At 33.9% G+C, this 19,614-nt stretch overlaps 1 protein-coding gene across 6 annotated transcripts in view; it reads right to left on the bottom strand.

Moving 5' to 3' along the window:
- The window catches only part of PCDH9 (protocadherin 9), an 895,581-nt gene that overhangs the window by 552,875 nt on the left and 323,092 nt on the right, over positions 1-19,614 (bottom strand). For 2 of the 6 annotated variants that reach the window (XM_077855430.1, XM_077855427.1), the window contains exon 3: positions 14,447-14,503. The exons of 2 other annotated variants lie outside the window; for them this stretch is intronic. In XM_077855430.1, coding sequence (XP_077711556.1) covers positions 14,447-14,503 — 57 coding nt within the window. Of the gene's footprint in view, positions 1-14,446; positions 14,549-19,614 lie in introns of all 6 variants that reach the window. 2 more of the 6 variants (XM_077855426.1, XM_077855429.1) reach the window with 1 other exon arrangement.

Below are 19,614 nucleotides of genomic sequence, written 5' to 3'. Positions count from 1 at the left end.
GCAAAGATGTCACTGAGCCCAATCTCTGATCTGTGTTTTTCAGAGCATACCTGAGCAATCTCCAAAAGATTTATCTCTCCTTGAGGGTTTATCAAATAGGAAGGGGAAAGTGGGTGAATGTCCCTTCTTTATCTGCCATCCGACCATCTTTACAAAAACATAAGCAGAACTGATATCAGAAAGGGACCTATGAGCATGTGCTGAGGGCCACATAGGTGATTCCCCAGTGTCCACAGCTGCAGCTTCCACTTGGAGCCTACTGGGACTTGATTCTAAGTGGCTGTGAAAAGCCACTGAGGGGTTTGTGTTAGCCAGAGGCCACGAAAGCTGCCATCCCCAGCTGAGTGATTCTCTGTTCGAACTGGGCATAAGCCCAATTCGAACAGAGAATCTGTTTTCTTCCCTCATTTCAAAGGGCACATTCTGAATACTTCCTCATGTGCAGGGGTGAACTGGGAACAATAATATTCATTTATAAAAGAAATCATAGTGTTAATTATTATAACTGAGTGTTAGTAAATACTGTGATATGGAAGTGTATGGGTATCTGAAGAGCCATGTATTTCCAGTCTCTTCTTAAGAAAATGCGCATTTATCAGAAATTATTTAACATTCTGAAGCTACATTCTTTAACTCAAAAAGTGACACCAAGCTATCTGGATATTCTCCAATTCATGCATCCTGAGATACATACATCCCTGTGATTCAACCGTTATCCTTATTTCAATACAATCTTGAGGTAAATGGATATTTCCCACTTCCATTTTGTTCTATCATGTTGTGCGTATGCCCTCTCTCTCATTCTCTCTAATTCATCCACCAACAAATACAGTAATACACACACACACACACACACACACACCATAATTCTGGACAATTCCTTAAATTGTTCCAGACATTCTTCTAGGTAATGCTTTTTTTATTTTTTTCTAGATTTGTGGTTTTGGCACTCCAACACCAAGTTCACATCCTGGACCATGCCTTCTATTAGTGGATGTCTGGGCAGTCTCCCAATAAAGCTGAGCAGTTTCAGTATCATTAGTGGGATGATGGTATTTCAGTTCCTCTTCCTTTCATTCCTCTTTAGTTTACTATCGGTGCCACTGAGCTTAATGAACCAAACCGCCTGCTCATGCATTAAAAACGGAGATGTGCATTCTGTCATGGGGGAAAAAAAAAAAAAGCTACGTTCTATTTTCTACAGCAGATACTTTTTAGCAAAGATAAAGTAGAAAAGGAAGCATGAGAATATTTATATAAAAGGGAGATGTTAATAAAAGCATTTGAAACTTGCAAATAAGGAATGTACTGATTGGTAGCTGTAGAGTACCCTCATAAATAGCAAGCACTCATAATAATATAAAATCATTAAGAGCACTCTTATTACTGGATATCACTATACTTTAGCACTAGTAACAGTAATACTAATATGCTAGTTACTAACAAACCATCAGAAGTGACCATTAAGTAACAGCTGTTATAAAATATTACCTAGATCTTGCATTCATATCATTATTTCACATCAAGTCTGGTATTTGAAGTGTACTAGACACTGGCTTAGAAATCAAAGCATACCCATATAGCTAAAATTACTAAAATCCCAAATTGTAAAATCTAAATGTCATTTTTCTACATAACAAGAATATCAAAAATTATGTTGTTGCAGACATAAAAGCCATAACACTGCTTTTAGTAAAGGACTGATTGCATACATAACGTGGATAATAACCATACATTACGTTGCAGAGATGGCGATCCAAAATTCTGGCCCCATATTTTGTGGTATTGAAGTCACTCTGACGTATCAAATCACTATGACACGGTCTTACTGAATTCAGCTTTTGCAAACACCTCTGGCTTTCTATTAAACGAATTCATTTTACTCACCTGCATCTGAGTGAGAGGGAGGTGGTAGTTACTCAAAATTGTCATTCTCATCAACTACAGTTCACGCAACTTAGTTATGCTGCACACGCAGGAAATGGACCCTTGAATTTAAGAGAGGTGATTTTTGAAGAAAGGGAAGCCTTAGAAGAGTGGATTTTTGATAGCCACTCCGGCAAAGGAAATACAAGGCAGGGTTCAGAAAGAGAGGATCGAGAATGGGAAAGATAAACTGAAACTGTCTAGCAATCTTGCTTCATTCTTTTAGTAAACACATTTTTATCTGCATTTCCCCACCAAGAAATGCACTACACAGGTTTTATGAGTTTTCCCAACATGTAGAACCTCTTAAAAGCAGTCAGGGCTCCTCCTTATGGAAGCTGTGATTTTCCTACAATACTTCTCTATAATCGTGCCAAAGAGCTAAAAATAAAAATGACATAAGAAGTTTCGCCACAGTGAGAATCACAAGCTCAATTGTAGAACTGAGTCATCATCTTCGCGTTTCAGGAAGATAGATCCAGGTTAGGAAATTCACCGTGCTGATTGCCTTCCTCCTGCCTGTGCTGGTTGAGATATAAAGTCTACGGTATGGTTATCAATAACTGCTAGGAACTCTGGCCATAATCGAGTAGATAGCTGTAAAGTACTATCATATTGAGAAAGTAAATGTGGTAAGAACCGTAACAGGCTGAGGTTTATTGAGAAAGTCCTGATTACTGTGCAGGCTGAGTACCTCTGATCTGGAGCCAAGGCCGCACAAAGCATTATAGAATTTATCGAGCCTTATTTAAACTAAACATATATCTAGCTCTCTCCCTTTTATTTCTCTTCATCATGCAGCAGAGCATAATTTTTTGGTTTATCACGAAACCTACTGTCTGTTCCATCCTCTAAGTCCTTGGCCACACTTCTCAAGGTCACGAGGGAGCCTCAGAGAGGAAATATTTGTGTTGACTGGTTCTGTGATGCATATGCCTAAGGGTGCTGCTAAATGAGCCTTTTGTATTTTCAATGAATCGACTAAAGGGTGGAGGGAGAGGGACTGGTGAATCCTGTTAACAAGCTGTCCTCTGGAGATCCTGGTCCCTTGTGCCCCCGGCCCTTTGTCACCTATGTGAAAACAAGATCTTTGCCCTCCAATTGCCACTGTGGGGAGAGTAGACACTCTGGTTCTGGAATTAAAATAAAGCATTCAGAAGGATAGGAGTCAACATACAGAAACTCTCTTTTCTTTGCTGCCACTAGACTACTGCATTCTGAGAAAGAGGCACAGGACAAAAAGCGAAGCTCACTCCTGCTGAGATGCTTTTCACCATTACTGTGTACATCAGTTGTTGTGGAAAGAATAGTATGGTTGCTTCAATTCTATGAAGTTGGAATAGTGAGTGCGGCATAGCATGTGGATATATAAGTGTATTGATTTTAATCAAACATGCTCCTCTGGATAACAACTTCTTGTTTTTCTTAACAATCCAGTAAACAGAAAGATAAGCAAGCAACCGTAATTTATCTATAGCAGCTAGGGTCTCTATTTTGTATTTCTCCACAGAGACCTGCCGTCTGGTGTATATATTACGTTCTATGAATTATCATGTCACTAATGAAAGATGTCAGATGTTCCATATATGGAAGAGAAAGGGACTTATTCCCTGTGGGGTTATAATCTCATTTTTCCCCTTTGTCTATGGCATCATGATTCTACTGCTTTCAATCTACACCAAGGAGGATATTTTTCCCAGCTGTATTCGATTTTGGTCAGGTTTTTTTTTGTTGTTGTTGTTGTTGCTTTTTTTTTTTTTTTTTTAAACATACCATGGAATAATTTGCAGACAGTGAAAGTCACCCATTTAGGAGTAAAGTTCTACGAGTTCTGACACACACAATATGGGAACCTAAAATGCTCTTAATGCTCCCTCAGCTTGACTCCATTTGAGACAGGCTTCTTCCTCACTCTAGGTCACTGGGCCTCTCTCTTCTTAGAGCATTTACTTAAAAACAGAAACCAAAACTGGCAACTGTAAATACTGCCTCTGCCCTTTTGAGATATAACTCTTCCCAGCTCTTGTCAGTGTCACATCTCTGGAATGTCTTTCTTGTAGTAGTTATCCCTTTGAAATGCATACATCAAAAAAAAAAAAAAAATCACTTCTGCATCTGCTAGTCTCTGTGAGAGGGGAGAAGCCCAGCTTGGCTAATTGCCAATCAGAAAGTCAGCCCTAATCACATTGACCAACCTCCCTCTTAATGTCCTCCAATCTTTTCCCACTAGCTCACTCCAGCGCTAAAAAACTCTCCTACATTTATTTCAAAGGAGTTGAGTTCATTTCTCTCCTAACTACGTCCTAAAAAAAACTCTCCTTTGCTGATTTAACTCCAGCCACTGCAATTTTTTCATGTCTTACAACTACAGTCAAATTATAGATAGAACATCTTCAACCCTCTAAGAACTTCCTCTGAGCCCCTAAAGCCCCAACTCCTGGCAACCACAGACCTAAGTTCTGTCTCTATAGTTTTACCTTTTCCAAAATGTCACAGAAATTAAATCATACAATATGTAACCTTTTATATGTTTTTTCTCTTTCACTTAGCATGATACTCATCCACCAAGTTATTGCATGTATCCATGGTTTCTTCTTTTTATTGCTGCATAGTGTTACACTTTATAGTGCCATGATTGATCTGTTTTCAATCCTTTTTGATTTTAAATTTGGCTTTCCTTATTATATCCATATTTGTCTTAATAGAGTACGTGTCCTGTTTTACAGTTATATTCTGAATCAAGATTAGATTCACCCTAAAGGTCCTTCCTTTTCCTTTCCAGGTTGAATAGAGGTTTTTCCATGGTTTTGGCCAGAAAACTTCTCATATAATTACTATGCCAATAAGTGAATAAACAATCCAGCCATTTCTTTAAAAACAATACCAAATCTCGTATAAAATTTTGGTAATATGCATATCTACAAATTGCTTAAAGTTAAGTATCAGTATGAAATTTGTTGATATTTTATACTGTTCATTTGTTCTAAACAGATATCACGTCCTAAATATCCATTTAAGTCAAAATTGAGATAATTCAGCCAGAAAGCATATTTTAAAGCAGGTTAACCTCCTCACAAAAACATGGGAATAACTATGTAGCAAAAGAATAGGAATATTATATAGAAGGCTATAAGATCCAATTTGAAAAAAGTATAAAACTCTTCCTTAAAAGTGTATTTTTAAAGAAAATTCCTGTTCTTAGATGTGGGCTAAACTCATATTTTAAATATACAAATTTCATTATTTTAGAATTAATTGTCAAATCTATATGTGTTATGGGATTTTGTTGGTTAGTTAGTTAATTAGTTTTGGCTTCCTTTTTCATCTTTAACTGACAGTGAGTAGAATTATTTGGGAGATTCTGACTCCTGGGCATCAAGGAATTTCTATCTTCCATAGCTAGAGAACAGATTTCTAAAAAATATTTGAATGTCATGGCAGTCTCCTCACCTTCATTCCAATTTTAAGATGCAAACATGTGGGTGACATATTGAAAAATTAAAGTATATTAGGAAAGTATTAAGTATATAATGACTTTTCCCTATTCCTGACCTGCTTAATTAATGTGGATATCCTGGTGGTTTTGGCTCCAGAATCTCTCTCACATATACTATGCTGTAGATACCAAACAATCGAGGTTTCCAATAATTCCAAAATTGAAGAAATAAATGGCATTTAAAGAGAAGGTATTTACTTAATCTATTTTTTTTTTTAAGATTTCATCTATATTTAGTACTTGTAACAGATACACATAAATTCTAACACTTCTGTTCCCTGGAACTAACTAAAGGAAATAAATTAATAATTAATTAATCTAGGTAACCATTCCTCAATAATTAGAGTGATTCTATAACACTTTAGAAATCTTAGCATTTTTAAACTCAAAAGTATATAATGTTAAAATAAAAACTAAAATCAAGTTAAAATAGGGATTATGTAGTTTATATTATCTGTATCATTTTTCTACTTAACTGACTAGACAAGTGTGTCTCAAGACTTTTTTTTAAAGATTTTATTTATTTGAGGGAAGCCTGGGTGGCTCAGCTGTTTGGCGCCTGCCTTCGGCCCAGGGAGTGATCCTGGAGTCCAGGGATTGAGGCTCCTTGCATGGAGCCTGCTTCTCCCTCTGCCTGTGTCTCTGCCTCTCTCTCTGTGTCTTTCATGAATAAATAAATAAAGTCTTTAAAAAAATTGTATTTATTTGAGAGAGAGAGAGCAAGAGTGCAAGAGTTGTGGGGGCGTGAGGGGAAGGAAGCAAATTCCCTGCTGAGCAGGGAGCTTGACTGGGAGCTCTATCCCAGGCCGCTGGAATCATGACCTGAGCCAAAGGCAGACACTTAGCTTAGCCTAGTGAGCAATCCAGGTGCCCCTCAAGCCCTTTAAATAGGTAAAACATTCTTATATTTATATCTACAGTTTTATATACTATAGAACAGATAAGAAGACTAGCTGTAATTCTACCTCCATTCTTTCCAGAATTTGGTGATACACAAATAACATCTCTTATGCCCTCTGAAATAATTATTATATATGTTTATAGAGTATAATAATTATAATATTTATGTTATATAAATATATAAAACCAACACAAATATCCAAAAACCCATTTCAAATTTGAAGTTTCTTATTATCAGAATTTCTGCAGCTTAAATAATAATTTAGAACATACTTATAAACCCTATAATGTATATGCACAATTAAAACTGTTTTATAAAATATTAAATATCATCTGTAAACACATTGGTTCTTGGATATTTAAAAATCAGAATGAGTATATTATAATATGAATGCTTTTGTGAAAGGTATTTATTTAATTTGCTAATGTGCACTTCTAACAATGGATCTTTTGACTTTCCATTAGATTTCCGAATCCTTTCAATGGTAGTTAGGAAGAAATCTCATAGTTCATAATCATCACAGAGAAGAAGAAAATTTCATTCATTATCATTTCAATATTTTAATTTTCTAAAAAAATGTTAACACTTCCTCTTTTTTTATCTTTTCCATTTCTATACTTTTCTAACATATATTTGTATTATCGTTACTCCTCCCGATGTGTCTTCAATATCTTGAGATACTTAGCATCTTGAGATACTTAGCATCCCAAAATTATTTATGATCAAATACTCTATAGGACTTTAAATACTAGGCTTTCTGGCAGGCCTCCTTATGAGTTTCCACAGATATACGCAGAACCTTCTGAAAACTCCACACATCTATGTTAATTCTATAAACAAATGCCTGACCTGTGTTAATCATGACATGTAACTTCAGTTGATTTATAAAGTACTGTGAGAGGTATATTTTTCTCTCATTCTCATAGTCTGATGTTATTTATTGTCATTTTATGTGTGGTTTCCATGCTGATATAACAGATATTGATTTGTATCTTTTTGTATTCTACCTTTTGGCTGTTTTGTTATATTTTCAGGATCCCTCAGTGAAAGGTACTGTGGTTGTCACTTGTTTGAAAGGCTCTTCTCCTCTCTCTTTGTACACTCCATTCTCTCCACAAACAGCTGCATCGCACCTGTCATTCTGAAAGGCAAAGATGTCTTTGGCTGATAAGCCTGTGTCTGTGGCACACAGAGTGGCTTCAAACAACTAATTAGCAGGAGTTGGGCCACAGCAAGGTTTGGTGCTGTCCATCAGGCATGCAACCACCACTGACACCATCAGCAAATCTGTCAAATGTGGCTCTTCCCATGAATAAACCCAAGGCCACTTGTCCTATGGTAAAGAAGAAATTCGCAGAACATACATAACAAAAAGTAAAAGAGGGTGATAGTCATCCTTTAAACAGAGTTAAGTAATTGAAAAAACTCTTAGCTAGTGTAAAATCCAGTATCTGATTTATAGTTGCTGCTGGAATACAGGGAATCAAACTGAAAAGTTCCCCATGAATCTCTAATGGAACAATTCCATTGATCACGTATACTTACTTAGTTTCTAGAAAACACTAATGTGCGCTCTCTTTAATAATAGGGGGCTATGAATTCTCATAAATAAAATCAGATTTGCACATTCACATATAGATGCAACCTTAAACCTTAAATCACATCGATTACATATATTCATATATAGGATGAATTATATATAAAATTCATTTAAAAATCTTAATCTTTGGCAAAACATTAATAAATATTCATATTCGAGTTCACGATTGTTTAGAAGTATTTATTTATTTATTTATTTATTTATTTATTTATTTATTTATGATTTTATTTATTTATTCATGAGAGACACAGAGAGAGAGGCAGAAACATAGGCAGAGAGAGAAGCAGGGTCCATGCAGGCAGCCTGATGTGGATCTTGATCCCGGGACTCCAGGATCACGCCCTTGGCCAAAGACAGGTGCTCAACCACTGAGCCACCCAGGGATCCCTGTTTAGAAGTTTTTAAACCAACAATATTGAACACGAATTGAGAAACATTTTATAGTCATTGTTCTTCATAATTAAGTGTATGTAGATAGCATCTCTTGATAATAGAGCCAGGAAAGAGCTCTGAATTGAGAAGAGAAATAATCAGTGGAACTTTTCTCAAACCTGTGATGACTTCCTCTATCACCCAGCTTCACACATGCAGTCTTCTTGAGAAACATTCTCATTTGCCTACAACCACAGTGATCACATCACTCCTGATTATTCACCTGGTAGATTTCTTCAAGTCTTATATTAACATTATTATATTTTTCCTCTACTAGGTTAAATTGGTTCCTGTTGTGTGTTCCTGAATCTTGAACCTATTTGTAGCACTGCTTGCTCTTTATGGTAACTTATTGACTATAAGAGTATATCCCCTATAAAATCTGAGACACAGAGAAGCATGTGTACCTTCTCAGCATGATGTACTCAGCATATCACATAACAGCATCTCTGATATATATTTGCTAGATGAATATTTGTAGAAGGCAGGCAGGAAGGGATTGTTAATTTAGGATTCATAGATTGGTTTCAGCATAATTATGGAAAAGGCCAACAAAGGGAAAATGGGTAATTTGTTTCCCCTCCAAAGAACAGTCTCAATATCATGTCTATGGACAAGTAACAAAGGAGGGAATATCTAGCACCCAATCTCTGTTTATCTGGGGGATGTTTAGGGGATTTATTTATGGTTCCATTTTAAATATCTGTTTAGGGGATGCACTTACGGTTCCATTTAAAAAATCAAATCAAACTACCTCAAAAGGCAGAGATTTGTACAGAGTTGGTCAAATAGGTATATTTTTATATTTTACCACATTGTTGATACCTCCTACAATTTTTAAACAAGTTCAATAATGTGAAATAAAATATCCATATGTTTCTAGAAAATATACATAGGCATTAGACATGAATGCACATAGTATCTATATCCTATTGTACTATAAATTCTTTGAATTCTTAGTAATTTGTTTCAAATTCATATATACTTGGTGGCTAATAAGTGGTCAAAAATGTAAAGACTTAGGGAAAATTCATCCTTATATAAGTCACATATAATAAATACATATCAAGAAGAGTTTTCAACCAGTCATTAAATACTGTTTATAATGGTAGTGAGCAATTGTCCCGGGATTTGTTAGAAACTGTTTGCAAGGACAATCTTACATAAAATGGCATGTAAGATCTTTGACTTTTCCCAGCTGGACATATGAGAACTTAACTCTAACAAGTCTGCAACCCATGATTTGTATTTTTTGTTATTTTGCTGAAGTGCAGATTTGGGTCCTTTATGATAAAGATGGAAGAGGAATAAATTCTTTTTTTTTTTAAGATTTTACTTATTATTCATGAGAAACACACAGAGAGAAAGGCACAGACACAGGCAGAGGGAGAAGCAGGCTCCACGCAGGGAGCCCGACGTGGGACTCGATCCGGGGTCTCCAGGATCACGCCCTGGGCTGAAGGGGGCGCTAAACCGCTGAGCCACCGGGGCTGCCCGAGGAATAAATTCTTATCCAGCTGAGTGAGTGAGTGAGTCTGTCATCTAGCATACTTTCTCTACTGATTATAATACATGCAGTGTTTCACAGTAAGTGACTGAGGTGTAATAGAGCTTTTATCATTTTTGTTAATTTATTTCATTTTGGAGGATAATTCTATATGTTACTGAGAATTTAAATATTTTATATATTAGGAATTATTCCCAAAATATATATGGTATTATGTATGTGTGTGTGTGTGTGTGTGTGTGTCTGTGTGTGTGTGTATTTTAAATATTTTTACCTTTGGGTTTTTGAAAAGGTTTTTCTTTTGAAGAAAGAAAATGAAAATAAACAGGCTTGTGAACTAATTTATTATTATTAGTGACAATCTATTAATTTAAATTACCTATGTTACTCCCAAATATTGTAACACATAAAGAACTATTGCCAAATGATTTGCCTATTAATTATTTTAACTTAAAGGCTGATATCAACTGTAATATCTATTCTAAGGGCTGAATATGTTTATTTATTGAAAGTTAAATGTGCTTGGGTCGCACAACTAAATAAAACACCAAGAACAGGAAAATATAAATATGTGGCATAATATTCACATATTAAATTCTATTTATTTAGATCCAGACTGTTAGGTAAGGTTACTATGTGATAGGTGAAAAAGAGAAGAGAGATAAGAAAAAAAAAAAGAAAAAAAAAGAAAGAAAAGAAAAGACCAAGATCAAGTAAGACAAAAGCAAAAGGGTTTTGGCTTTACATGTTTCCCTTTTTATTAGAAAGTCACAGAGAACGTTACCATTTTGCTGTTACTCCATTTGTTATTATTAATTTAAGTAGGAGAGTTCTAAGTTGTAGTAACAAGCACAGAGAACCCTTGTTCTCCTAACTCTCAGTGTTTTAAGTCAGGGAACTCAAGCTCAAGGTAAACCTGTACCTTCATCTTTAATGGTGAGAAAATTAAAAAGGACAACTATTGCCCTAAATGAGATTATAAGTGTGAAACGCAAGACACATAATAATCTTAATAGTCTAATACATTTTAGTTCTATTCTCTTCCCACATGCTCCTTTAACTCTTCATTTGACACATTTTTATTCTATTAAATATCTCCATCAAATGACACAATTGGAATGTTCATGAAATTCCAATGATAATTTAACTTCTGTGTATCAGTGAATCCAGCAAAACCTGTGTTATAAATTTACATAAAAGGTCAGAAATATTTCCCTTATCAAAATTGTTTTCTTGGTTTTGGTCGGGAGATTTATAGTAGTAGTCCACCCTGGGATATCTTGATCAACCATCTGCACCCATGAATTTCACACTTGCGATAACTGCCACATTTCCAAAGTCTAGCGGCTGAAATTCATACTTATTTTAAAACTCTTCCACCAATCTCCCTAACTCTTAGAGCTAAGATTTCCATCTGACATTGATTTTCGGATTTCATTGCTACAAGGGAAAAGTCTTATCTCAAAAATTCATACACTGAACACTAGACCATTTTGTAAAAATACTTTAGCTCAAGCATCAAAAACAGTGACAGGGAACAGCTACTCATACTGAGATGCAGTCTTGTGTGAATTCCAATAACTATGAGACATTTTCCTACAGATTGCAGAATATAGACACTGAAAGCTCTATCTGCTTGCATCCCATACTATTTCATGGGTAAAGGGAACTGAACATAATAGATGGGAAATGAAAATAAAATTTATAGATCAAAGATGCTTAGTAAAGGTAATATGCATTTATGGCATGAAAACAATGTGCACTTATTCATTTCTTTGCTTCTATTTTAACCATTAAGGCACTTTGTGTATCCAATGACAGAAGGCCTGCCAGGATGAAAAAAAAAGCTTAAATGTGACAGTTCCTTTAAATTCCATACCTTATTTAAAATCCAATTTAAGAAAAATTTCAAATATGAACTATTTTCTCTAACATTTGGTTGGAAAATTTTTATGCAGTTTGGGAGTAGTCATTAGATCACTCCAAGATCAGAAAACCTAGATCTCATTCTAGTGTTATCACTAGCCAGCTCTGTGGCCTAGGGCAAGCTACTCCATCTTTCTTGTCATCAAGCTATGCTTCAGTAGTATGAATATATAATCTCTATGGTCCCTCACAAATAGCCCGTGAATTTTTTTTTACTTAAATACTATCTTTAAGTAGTTAATATTGTAGTTTCTGAAACTATGGTTGCTGTGGTTATATTCCAGTTCCATTCATTGCTACTTGTGTGAATTCAAGCAAATATGTAATTTCTGTATGTCTCAGTTTCCCTATGTGTAGAACTAGAATAATAATAATGGACCTGTTGTCAGAATTAAATGCTTCTAATATGTAAGCTTTCTTCTATTTTAACATATCTCAAAGCAGAATACATACTAAAGAAATAAAAAATAAGCTTTCCCAGAGTTTAATCAACAGCATTTTTTCTCAATAGTAGATGAAATTATAGCATGTTTTATACTAAGATGTTATACAATAATATCTTAACATTTTAAGTTAGACAAAATTTGGTAATACACATGAAATGCTTGGGATAATGTCTGATTCAAAAAAATTACGCAATAGCTAACATTTCTCTGTAAGTAAGCATAATTGTTATATCTAGGTTAAGCATGATGGGTAAAGTCTGATAATTTAAAAATGAGTAAAAGCTTGCTAGTCACACAGCCTTCATTCCATTTTGTATCTAAAGTCATAACATAAACTTAATAACTTGATTCATATTAATCAACATCAGCTAACAAAAAATATGGCTTTCTCCTTGACAGTATAGTTTTATTTAATTAATTTTTTATGATTAAAAGACCTAACATTTTTTTTTTTTTTTGCTTTAGTAAGGTAAATAAAGAGGGAAAATATAAATTGTGAAAAAAAAAAGTAATATATTTACCAGGCTTACCACATTATTTGATATAAAGGAAAAAAACAGCATAGCACAGGAAGCAATTTTGTAGGTTATAATCACCTTTCATCAATTCTCAAGAATGGTTAATACTAGATTAATAACTTTTAAGGAACTGGTTATGGAAACTATCCCCGTTGATATTGGTCTACAGATATTAAGCATTTATACAGAAACCTTATCTCACAGAATGCTTTATAGCACTTCGATCCATTATTGTGTTGTACTGGATGAAATAAGGGTGACTCATGAGAGAAATTTCCAGTTCTATACACTTGAAATTACACAGTAATGATGAAAAATCAAAGGGTTAAATTATAGTTCTTCTCTTAACTGTCAAGTGACTGAGATTTTGCAGAACAAGAGAAAATAAAAGTGGAACATGAGGAAGAATATATGCTATAGGGTTAGAAGGATGTTTGAATACTTAGATCCGCATAAAGAAAAAGAAAAAAATGCAAAGGAAGCATTAGGCATAAAACGGTCTAAAATATCACGTTATCCTTTTTCCATCTCAATTAATAATTTGTTAGAAAAGAGTTTGCTTACTCAATCAAATTTCTATTAAAGTAGTTTCTCTGACCTACATTACTACTAGGAGTTTTGAAAATGATAGATTCCTTTACTTGGCAAAAACAAATGCAAAAACTCTGTACTACTACTGCAAATTAAAATATTTTCAATACCTTTAAGGAAATGGGGGGGGGGACCTAGCTTCAATGAGAAAATAGAGTACATAATAACACACTCATACTTACATATATACATATACATATTATATGTCTATCTACAATCTACATGTTAGGACTGAAACATGTGTACATGAAACACATATCTATGTATTAATAGTAGAGTTAACTATTGAAACACAATTCCTTAAGAATATTGGCCTTAAAAAATTGATCTTCTATTTTACAGTGTGAACACACTTGACATTACTGAACTGTAACTTTAAAATGATTAAATGGTAAATGTTACGTTATGTGTTTTATACCACAATTTTAATAAATTAAAAGAAAGATAACAGATTCTTATATTCAGTCATGTTAGAATAATTGGTGCTGGAATAGCCCTCCCAATATAAAAAAAGAAAAAAAAGAATAAAATATGGATCTTCTACATTTTATAATGGATAGACTCATTTAAAAAAAAAAGGAAAGTAATTTTTATTTTAAAACCAAATATACAAGGAAATAAAGGATCAAGCTGAGAAAAGACAGAAAAAAGGGACAAGATTAATGGAAGTTCCAGTTAACCTGTTCATATTAAGCAACATTGTCTTTTTTATCTTCCTTAAGTATAAGGGAAGAAACAAATCAGTCTTTCAACAAATAGATGTTTGTATCTTTCAGCTCAATTACTAAAAAATGACTCAATTAAGAATCTTTAACTCCAAAAGAACGTTACTCATTATTTTCTCCAAAGCTAGGTAATAATCAACACCTTGCATTCAATGACAGGAACATCATATTAAGTTAGATTATTACCAAAGAGGAAAAATATTATTTGCTTTTTGTTCTAAAATTATTTCAGTTGTTTAAAGAAGTACTAGTATAAAATATAAACATAAAGGAGGATGGCAAGAAAATATTTATAATAGTTAACTCAGGCTATATAAAATCACTAGGAAAATGCAAATTGCTCAATTCTAACATGGTCTCTATAGAGATACGGCATACCTCGTAATGGCTTTCTTCATTCTCCTGAATGTGGAAACCCGCAGAGCTGGGACATTTCTGAGGAGTGACAGGAATATTGTCACTTTTGCTGTGTGAGTTACACTGAAAGAGATTACCAAATAATTGTGACAAACTACTCCACATGTAGAGTGTCTATTGAGAGACATGGTTGCTTGCTAAGAATCTAATTAAAGGAGTACCATTTGAACTAGGGTCTACACTCACTGGAACATGCATTAACATGGAGCCTTTTCCAAAAGAGATTAAAAATGTCCCAGGATAAACAAATTGTCAAGATGTTTTAAGTAAAACTAAAGAAATCTCAAATGTAGTTCTTTTATTTCTACACTGTCTTTTTTAAAGCAATATGATTATGCTTATGATGTTAGTAGCTAAATCTTCCATGTGCTACTATTTGTGTGAGTTATTATTCAAGTGCTTGATATATATCATACACATCTCTACATAGATATTATTATTATCTCCACTTACAGTTGAGGAAAATTAGGCATATAAAATACCCTTCCCCAAGGTTGGGCTGCCTGCCCGGGTTTCTGGGACCACACTCCATATATTATAAATTACATGCACAGCTTTTATAAATGATACATTTGAAGCAAACAAAGGTGAAAAACTAAATGTTTAAAGTCTTAAAATATTACTTCACTTTTCTTCTGTGCCAAATATCAAGTATTTTTTGAAACAGGTTAACTAAAATAATTCACTTAGAAAAGGATGTGAATTGTGGTATATAAGACATTAAATTATGGCTTGATCTTTCTCCATGAAAATATTAAAATGGTTGTTTTCCATATTCTTCACAATATTTTTTATGTGAAAATAAGATATTATTTGCTTCCTTTTATCCTTGCTACCTTCTTTCCTAAATCTCTTATTAGATTCAAGGCAAGGAATATTTATACATATTGCTGTCTGGCCCTATATTAACCATAACATTGGAGTTTTAAAGGCTTCTACATTAATGAAAGATGTTGTAGAGCCTTCAAAAAAAAGTTCACCATTAGTATATAACCTTTCCTCTTTCATAAGACTATAACATATGAACAGATTTGGATGACATAAGTAGGGAAGATGATATTTTTTCAAACTGGTATGGCACATTTTCAATTAACTAATGAAATTTTCCTTTGCCCATGCCAAGGAATAATCTGTTAGAAAATGAGTATCAAAGACATTTTAAAAAGCAAATTAATTTTAGAGTTTAGTGCAAGTTCAGTGTATTTTCACCTCAAGACCCTATTTTATATTTAAATATATTTTTAAACACATTACATTCTTTTAGGCTTTTTACTTTGAAATAATTTTAAACACAGAAGAGCAGCAAAAAAGAATTCTAGGATCCTCTGTATTACTATTTCAAGTATATCAATTAGTTATCTCATTGTTAGTTTAAGGGAAATAGCAATATGACAGACTAGGAAGGCATGACACTTAAGCCCAAACCATTTTAGAAATTTTTTCTCATGAAAAAAATATTTTGTTCCTGTCCTCTGTACAAACAGTATCATTTCAGCCATGTTCAAAACTTACCTCCTCTAGGAACTTTTCATGTGTAAGTAAATAAATAGCAATAGTCATTTTAACCTCTGCTTGCAAACTAAGTACTTTCTAGGTGTACTTTGTAAAATGCTGCTCTGACAGCTTAATTCTTGGAATGTGCCTGGTTTGTCTGAACAACTTCACTGTTAATTATGAAGGATCTTTCGTATATCTCTCCAAATAATGGAGAGGCTTCCCTTGCTAGAAATCTCTAAATAAAAAAGCTTAGACCTTAAAACTGTTATTTTCATCTGTGATGCTCCTAGACATTTTAATCATTCAACTCCTATCCCTTGTCTCTCTTCATACCTATTCATGTTGATCAATCTTTTTAAAACATCTCATGTCTTATGCAGTTTTTCACCCTAGAAACATTTCAAGTCCTATGGCCTGGTAGTGGCTCACAGCCTGGCAATATACTAGGATCACCTGGGGAGCTTTAAAAAAATATCAGTAACTGAGCCCTACCTCACACCAGATGGATTAGAGCTCAGGCAAAAACATGGTTTAAATACCCAGGTAATTCTGATGTGTAGCCAGTTTAGAATCACTGAGTTAACATTTCCTTGTCTGGTGCTCAGGATAATAAAGCAAATTTTGGCTTCACTCCTCTTTTAATCTGATCTCATGCTCTTTAGCATTTGTTCTTCCTTTTCCTTATTAATCTGTCACATATTAGGAGGGTTTTTTTATTTTTTAAGGATTGTATCATAATGCCTCTGAATGTGAAAAAAAATCCTATGTTTGTATAATACTTTACACCTTTACATATAAGATTTTATGTATCATCTACCAGAAACCTCTGCAGAGAGAAGAAACATAAACCTTCCTTAACAGATGGGGAAGACAGAGGTTCAGATATATTCAGTGTCCTTTGTGCAATGATTTGCCGAGCAAAAGCATTCCTAAGTGACAAAACTCAGGCTATTTCTCCTCTGCCACATTTCCCTTAAGGATTTTGTTTATTTGCTCATTCATTCAGATATTCTGTTCTGCTTGTTTGTTCATTTGATCATCAGATATTTACTGAGTGCATGCTATGTGTCAGGATTTTATTGGTTAAGATACGGCATTTAAGATCTATAATACTACAGCAGTGAAACTACATACATAGAAATAACCACCACGGTATGTGAAAATGCCACATGAAAATGTATCCACAGTTTCCTTAGGGACAAAGAAGACAGAATGACTACACTCCTGAGTTTGATGCATGGGAAGAATCTAGAAAGATGAGCCAGTAAGGGAATCGTGGTTAGCACACATTCACAACAGAACAGATAGCATATGCAAAGGCTCGAAGACATGAATTCTTGTGACTATGTGAGCTACAAGGATTTCGCCAGTGATTTAATTGTGGACCCTTTGAGGATTAATTTGAGGATAGGGAGAAGTTATTAGAGCAATAAATTTAACAGCAGATCCAATGATGAGAAGTTACAGAATAGGGCTTCGCATAAGACAGGATTATCAAATAATGTGATACGTAAGCGCTCCACTCTGGTGGTATCAAAGTGTTAAGTCACCTTCCTCTCTCTCATATTCAGTAAAGAAATATAAGCAAACTGAGTGTGTTTGCAATATTACTGTGACCCCTGAGTCAGTCCCTTCATCCCAACAAGATCTCAACCCTAAGTCTCTCCTATGTCTAATTCTAGAGCAGCCTCTGTTTGTAAAGCAGGAAATGGCATCAAAGGAAAAGTTTAATCCACTTTTCCTTCCTCACTTTTTAAATATTTTTAGTGTTATGATGTAAATAGCCTCTGGAGATTATAAATCTATGAGCTTGGGGTAAAAATAGAAAAGAAATTTAAAAATAACTATAAACAATATTTTGAGATCAAATATTATAAATAGCCAAAACCTTAAGGAAACAAGTTTTTAAGTGCAAAACAATTTAATCACTATGAATCCTTTCTAACAAGTTTCTATTTCAGGGAGAGCTGTAGCCTGAAATGGAAAGAAGATTTATTATAAATGTCTCAAGATTTCACCCACTAAATTTTTTTGTTTGCCAAATTTGATGTGAATAACTATATAATGAATTATGGTTAAGATGATTTTGCTAAATCAGATTTCTCATTACAGACAAATCACTTGAGAGGTCCAGAGCTCATAACAACAATCATATTAAATGGAAATCACTGTAAATACATTAGTTTTATACTTTAAAATCCATTTGATGTTTTCCACTACCTATGATTAATAGTCTCGCTTTTAATATGTGGATAAGTCTTGCTTCTCCAAAACACCCATTATAGTTCTTGGGAAATTGTCATTCACTACTTACAGAAATAACTAGAAGAAGAAGAAGAAGAAGAAGAAGAAGAAGAAGAAGAAGAAGAAGAAGAAGAAGAAGAAGAAGTCGTCAAAGGGAAGGGGGAGGGAGAGAGGGAGGTGGAGGAAAGAAAAAGAGATATCATACCTACTCAAACTTGCCTCATGGTCATGAATATTAGCTTTTTCATTTTTGGCAAATTTCTAAAAAGGGACTTCATAGCCATGATAGTAAGAGAAAAGTATCAACAGTAGCAAAAGCAACCAAAGTTTTATGAAAAATCACATAAACATAGCTAAGACACAGCTGTTTTCTTTGCTAAAAAAGAGGGTTCTTTACATTTTCTATCAAACCCTATAGTAGCAACAACATGCCTTTTTATTCTACTCCTCCTACTACCTTCTTATAAAATCAAGGTTGTTTGCTAAAAATCAATGGCACTGTTATAAGTTCTGTGCAATCATTATAGAGGCAGTAGCCTTGTATTTTTATGCTATAGGTTTCATTAAACAATTCCACTTGTTAAAAAAAAAACAACTCCCAAAAAATAAAAAAATAAAAAAATAAAATAAAAAAAATCAACTCCCATTGAAAATGTTATTCCTACCCATTCTTAAGAAAGTATTTTTGTGAAGAATTCTTTTTACAAATTATGAAACATTCTTAAAACTTCTGATTAAAAAGAGCTCTAAGGTTAATAAGAAATTCACATGTACAGAAATGAATTTAAAGAACTGTCTGTTTTTGGTGTCTTGAACTTCTCTTCATTCATTCCTTTGGAGGACCCATATGTGTCAGGTTTTCACCGTCTCCATTCCACTGAAACTGCTGTCATAACTACCAATGATTTCCACATTAGTAGCTCACAGAGCAATTCTCAGTTCTCATCTCACTTGACACAACTGATGACTCCTTTATTCTGGACATATTTATGTCACTAGGCTTCTAGACACCACACATTCATGGTTTTCTTTTCACCTCTATGTTCTCTTTCTGGAATCATTTAACTATTCATGTTGTTGTTGTAAAAATAATTGTTTAATTACAAAACATAGGGAAAATGAAATCTAAGTACTTTCTCAGAAAGTATGTTTTCTGATGGTGTTTTCTACTAGCTCCTGACTCTAAAATACTTCCTCAGATAGACACATGAAATTCTTAATTTATAAGCAGACAAGGGAAGAACTCTTAGAATATACCTAAGCATGCTTACCTCAAAGAGTATTTCTAGAAACTGATGAAAATTTATAGCTTAGGAGATATATAGTATAGATTCTTACCATTTCTGAAAATGTATTCCAATCACTTACTGTCCTGAAACCTACTGTGT

This window comes from Canis aureus, chromosome 17, assembly GCF_053574225.1.
Source record: "Canis aureus isolate CA01 chromosome 17, VMU_Caureus_v.1.0, whole genome shotgun sequence".
Taxonomy (NCBI): Eukaryota; Metazoa; Chordata; class Mammalia; order Carnivora; family Canidae; genus Canis; species Canis aureus.
The sequence above is the reverse complement of the archived record's forward strand: the minus strand, read 5'-3'. Positions and strand labels throughout refer to the sequence as shown.